Source organism: Monopterus albus, unplaced genomic scaffold (assembly GCF_001952655.1).
Source record: "Monopterus albus unplaced genomic scaffold, M_albus_1.0 scaffold48.1, whole genome shotgun sequence".
In the NCBI taxonomy this organism is placed as follows: Eukaryota; Metazoa; Chordata; class Actinopteri; order Synbranchiformes; family Synbranchidae; genus Monopterus; species Monopterus albus.
Window position 1 is genome coordinate 512114 of NW_018127928.1, and position 6000 is coordinate 518113.

At 40.8% G+C, this 6000-nt stretch overlaps 1 protein-coding gene across 5 annotated transcripts in view; it reads right to left on the reverse strand.

Moving 5' to 3' along the window:
* The window catches only part of LOC109960541 (protein FAM184A-like), a 35232-nt gene that overhangs the window by 3212 nt on the left and 26020 nt on the right, over positions 1 to 6000 (reverse strand). For 4 of the 5 annotated variants that reach the window (XM_020600710.1, XM_020600708.1, XM_020600712.1 and 1 more), the window contains exons 17-22: positions 5116 to 5269; positions 4573 to 4700; positions 4235 to 4419; positions 2979 to 3125; positions 2711 to 2828; positions 2247 to 2351 (exon numbers count right to left, since the gene is read on the reverse strand). In XM_020600710.1, coding sequence (XP_020456366.1) covers positions 2247 to 2351; positions 2711 to 2828; positions 2979 to 3125; positions 4235 to 4419; positions 4573 to 4700; positions 5116 to 5269 — 837 coding nt within the window. Of the gene's footprint in view, positions 1 to 773; positions 2104 to 2246; positions 2352 to 2710; positions 2829 to 2978; positions 3126 to 4234; positions 4420 to 4572; positions 4701 to 5115; positions 5270 to 6000 lie in introns of those variants that run through there. The other variant, XM_020600711.1, reaches the window with a different exon arrangement.

Sequence of the window (6000 nt, forward strand, 5' to 3'; positions counted from 1 at the left end):
ACAACATGTCAGCCTGCTAGTACTTGCTATAATTGATGGGAATGTCATTAGGTTTCCAGCTATCTGGTCCAAAACCAAAGTGGACAAACTGAAATTTTGACCTGCAGAAGGCACTAGAGAAAAACTGGAATCACCAAAGTAATCAGGATCACAAAAGTCCATATACACCGATCAGCCATAACATTCTGACCACTGGCAGGGGAAGGGTATAACACTGACTATCTGTTACAGTGGCCCGTGATGACTGGGTCAGATCATCTCCTACACTACAGGTCTTGGTGGGTGTTGTTGGTCTGAAGTGGTTAGTAGCTACCAACAGTGTCTAAGGAAGGACAAATGGTGAACTGGAGACAGGGTCATGGACGCCCACAGCTCACTGATGATGAGGTTGACCTACTGTAGATTAAAGCTTTAACTTCCATTTGTACTTTTCAAAAGATTAAAATGTATTAATGTATTTGAATCTTTGTTAAAATGGTTGAAAATGAGAAACACTGTCCATTGGTCTCTATGAAGAGAAAGAGTCAGGGGCTGTAGTGGTGATATCACACCTAGAGTGGTGAGGCTGTTGGATTGGTCTAAACAATTCTCTATAACTCGTCCTCACGACCACAGTTTTCACTCCTTTTACATAACTTTTTCACATCTGTGCTCTTCCTGACAGTAGAACTGGTAGTAAATGGATTCACAGAAGATGCACAGTGAGCTGCAGAGTGACATGAGGGCCAACCAACTGCCACATTGACTCCTATGTAAACAGTAGTAGGCAGGTGGTCATAATGTTATGGCTGATCGGTGTAAGATTTCATGGCAACCAATCTTGCAGATGTTGAGATGCTTCTTTTTTTCAGTCAGTCTCCTTCTCTTCTTACAAGATGTGATTAGACAGTGCTTAATGCAAAAACACCTGAAAAGCTTCCTTGTTGTTGCTTGGTATATTCCTGAGAAAAATGCTGTTTCTCAGAATTAGTTGTAAAAATTTCACATCAGCAAGGTCAATTCCTAGTTATTTAAGTAGTTGTACATTTCTTCTGGTTGTTGTGGCATCTCAAATGTTCACAATGTCATTACATTTAGCAGAACTGCAGATGGTTCATAATACAGTAAATGTGCATGTGTCTACATTTTTATTACACAGGTGCACAATATGTTTAAGAATGATGGTATTAAGACAAATATGCACACACAACAATGTGGAATCCTGCACATTTAAGCTTAGAAGTGAATCATTGATGCAAATGTTATATGACGAGCCCATAATGAGAAATACAGAGAAAATGACAAGAAGGAGAGATGCTGAAATCAGGCGGTATTGTTTCTGTTAAGCAGCAGGTTCGACAGCTGCGTACGCAGCTTTATACCCAGACATCAGTGTGATATCAGTCGGATGACGGGTAATGTTCACGCTTTCAGGAAGAATGGAGTGATTCTGTGGTGATTCATAGTGCTCAAACAACAAGGAAAGAAAAACTAAAAAAGAACAATAAGATGATGAAATCACTTGAAAATAATTAAATATACCAGAAAACACTAAATAAAATCAAGCACAAGGACTACAAACACTCCACTAGTCGTATTCACCATCAACATCTAATATTTGGGTTTAATAAGGTACAATTACAATACAATTATCTACAGCATGTTTTAATTGTCCTTGTTCCTTGTCATATGGTTGCAGCTCTGCTGCAGGTCAATTTCAACACAGACAAATCTACTGTGCAAGTATTCTTATGCCATCAATAACTTTATTTGACAACTGTGTATGAAAATAGTTAATGGTGCCAAACTGCATGCTGCAGCTATCAGTGTGCTTTTAAAACGGCTTGCAATAAAACCAGGCTGATGTAGAGTTTGTATGACAAACAGCTTCTTCTGGAGATCTGTGTGCCTGTGTATGAACTTCAGGTGTAGTCATGTGTAGGTGTAGTCTTCTTACATGACAAAACATGGCTGTGTGTATTTAGTTCTACATTATTTGACATTCAAACTGTTTGCCAACTCCAGATGAAGCGTGTGATACAAAAATCCATCCTAGAAGTGTGGTGTTAAAGCTATAGCCCACTGTGTTGAGCGTAACAAACCCATGGTCCTATATCCATGACACTGAAAACAGACAGAACAGGTTTTGGTTTGAAGGGTGCTCAACTCAAACAGGCAGATGATGTCACAAATGGCCACGGGATCCTTGATGCCCAAGCCACTCCCACTGAGTGGCCACTCATACTCTGGGGTAGGAGACCACTCACCTTGATTAGAGGGTTGATGACACCGACATTGGCACTGGAATTGAAGACCTTGTTGAAACCCGTCTCTCTGTTGACCAAGTCCAACTGGTAGAACTTCTTGTCATCCTATACAAAAAGACAAGATAAAGCTAAAGGGATAGTCCACTCAAAATTCACCCAAGTCTTTTGAGTATATAAAATGTTTTCACGGTCCGCAGAAACTTGAGTGAAACAAGTCCAACACATCTGGCTTGTGCACAAGCTTCACAGGGGTATGTATGAAGAGTGAGTCAATGTATTCAGTCATAGTTTTCCAAAATCCCCCCCCACCAAAGGTTGCATACTAGTGTTTTACATGGCTTTTAATAGCATCTCTCTGCCTTTATCCTTCATCAAAGGACTGATGATGACCATAAGCAGACTGTGAAGACTGTGAAATGCACAGGACCTTATCCCTGACACCAGATGGCACCCAGTGTACTCACCACCAGCTTTTTGACCAGAGCTTCTCTTTCGGTCACCATCTCTCTGAGTTCTGCTATAAGATGCAGGTCTTCTGGTCGACTTTCTCTGTTTCTTAACTTCTCCTCCGTACCCTCCAACCTGGACTCACAGGCATGACATATGAAGGAGTGAGCTAAGTGGGAAGATAGCTGGGTATACAGCATTATTACAAAGTTACAAAGTGTGTAGCAAAGAAAAAAGCAATGATTTTACCAACTCTGAGACTTAAGCCCCTCACTTATGACTTACAGTATTTGTAGAGCAGAAATCTTGTCTTTGAGGACCTCCTGGGCCTTGTTGAAGTCTGCCAGCATGATCTGTGTTTCTCTGTGATGGACTGCACTTAGCTCACCCAGCTCCCTCTCATGTCTCTTTGAAAAGTCTTGCTCATGGGCCCTATGGCAGAAACAAATCAAACTCAAATAAAACTCAACATGTGATGTGTGCAAGTTTCATATACACGATTACACCTTAATAGGTATTACTTATGTGCCATTAGGGGCTTTTAATGCACAAATACCTCATCATGAATACAGTTCACAAATACACTTAATTTCCTGGCAGGAAACCATGACACTGATGCCACTTTTTACTAAATTATAGAGGACGATGACACGATGTGCAGCTGCAAGCAGAGCTGCTACAGGGAACATGGAGCCTCATATTATTCTACTGTAAAAAGATACAGTATGTTATCCATGACTACTGGGTTCATATCACAGTAGTGAGCAGCATTCATGTACTATATGGGACCAGAGCAGGTTTTTCATTCTTCCTTGCAGTTAAAAAGGACCTGAATTACTGCAGACATGGGCTGTTAACTCCTCAAAATACTACAGTAGCTGATGGACATTAGTATTCCAAAAGTGAAAATAAAATGACAATTATAACAGAAAATCTGTGCAACTGGAGCTCTGGAGTTTGAAACGTTTACCTGACAGTGACAGTCTAATGACAGATACTACTACTAGATAATACTATTGAGTTGCATTAAGAGTAGTGTAGGATCTTTGTTGCCTGACCCATACTAGAAACTAAAAATCAAAATAGTTCAGTCTCTGTTTCGTTGATTTTAAACATTCATTTTTTTTAAATCTATTTTGAGTCAACCACAAATTCTAACTACACAACAAAATAAGTGTGTTGCATGTTGGAGCTGAGTAAAGTGTGTGTCCTTAAAGTCTTGATCAGAAGCTGAGCAGGAACAAAGTCGGGGCAGAGAGTTTCAAAGCATGAACACTTCCCTAGATGCTGCTTTTAATTATAAGCTGTTCAGATGGTTATTCCCATATGATACGAGTGCAGGATTAGGTGTCTGCAAACTGGGTCAGCTACTGTTGAGTCATGGTTTAGTCCTGCCCACTCAGTAGTAATAACATAAATGGGAAGGTTTTGCATATGATATATAATTGTGAAAATTAAAGGGGGTATTCAAGGGGACCCTCTGATAGTGAAGTTCATATTTAGCTGTAAATCTTCTACGGGACCATTAGGATGTTATGCACCTTATCTGATGGTTCGCTTCACTGCGGACCCGAAGCACCTCTTTGCCCTTCAGCTCCAGCTCTCTGGTTAGAGTGTCGATGGTTTCATTCAGAGAGTGGATCTCATGGTCCAGATCGGTGATGCGGTTGCTACGTGAACACACCTCTGCTTGCAGGTCCGAGATGCGAACCAGGAGCTCTTGTTCCTGGAAAATATACATGTAAGCTGTACATGTTAATAGAGAAAAACACAAAACAGATCTACTAGCTAGTTGCTAGAAGACTGGCACAGACATACTGTAGGTCACACACATGCACAGACACAAGAAAAGAACAAAGAAGAAAAAAAGATGACTTACCTGCTGGCGACTGTGCTCCATAGCTTTCTCTAGCTCTCTTTTGGCAGCACTGTTTTCTTTGAGGTGGATATGCTTTAGATGCTCTATGGCTGCAGCATGGAGGTGGTTCAGCTCTGCACGAAGAGAGGCTGCCGGACAGAAACACTGCAGTTGAAGTGAGGCAATGTCTGCACATGGGGTGAAAACACTGAGCAACACAACAACAGCTGTAATAACTACGAGAACAGACAGGACAGTTTGATGAAAACCAGTGAATACATGCAGAAGCGCGCTCACTCAGGGTATATTCTCTTCGTTCCTCGTCAATACAAAGTAGAGCTTTCTATCAGATGACTCCTTTTTAACCTTTTTAAACTTGAGATTAAAACTGATGACACAGTGGACATCAGACGCAACTGCAGACTGTTTTTTATATCATAAAGTTTAGATTTGACATCTAATCGCCCTGCCACAGGGAGAGAGGTTGTCACTGTGGATGGGAAACTAATCAATATGACTACAAACACAAGTGAAAAGCACGGTTTAATATGCATCATCATTTACCCAGCTTTGCTTTCCCCTCGTCTTCCAATTCAAATCGCAGCGTCTGCAGCTCCTGGTCTGACTGCTGTCTCAGGATCTCTAGGGTCCTCCTGTGGGCCTCCTTAAGGGCGTGAACCTCCTCCCTCTGCTCCTGCTTCAGACGCTCCTCCAGGGCCTTGCAGAGGGCAGGAAAGAGGAGATTAAAGAGGGAGAGAGAAGGAGAATGGAGGACAGAAAGGGTGCAGAAATAAAAAAAACTGAGATGATATGTCACATCAAAAATACAAAATTGAGAATCCTCATTGGTGGTGTCTTAATATTGACGCAATCTGAAATTTGGTTGCATTTATGAAGCCGATGCAGACAATTAGTAAACATGAACACTGTAGTTGTGTCCCAGGTTTTGGATAAGTGGTGCTCAAATTGGAAAAGCGACCATAATAAGAGCACTCCAAAGACGTAATCTGCTTACCGAGTGTGGTGTTAGGGCGCTGCTCACAGCCACAAAACATTTCAACAAATAGGGAGACAGCTTTATGGGATTCAGGAAAGACAGAATGAAGAATAAAATCATTGGGATAACATTCTCCTCTCTCTTTGTGAGGTTTATTTGTCATTGGCAGTATATAACAGTATGAAAATTCATATGTCGGATAGAAATGGGACTGTGGAAATGTGGATTTGGCCATTTGTTAAATGAAAAACAGCCGTCTTGTAGCAAATCTGCAATGTCTCAGTGAAAACGGTCATGCAAATTATGGGCAAAATATACATAGGTAAATTATAAATACAGTTCATGAATACACTGTATATATGCATGTAGCTAATGGCCACATAATCAGGTGTATTGTTAACAACTGTTTGGTTTTACAGATATAAAAACGTGACATTTTAAAATGTTCAATT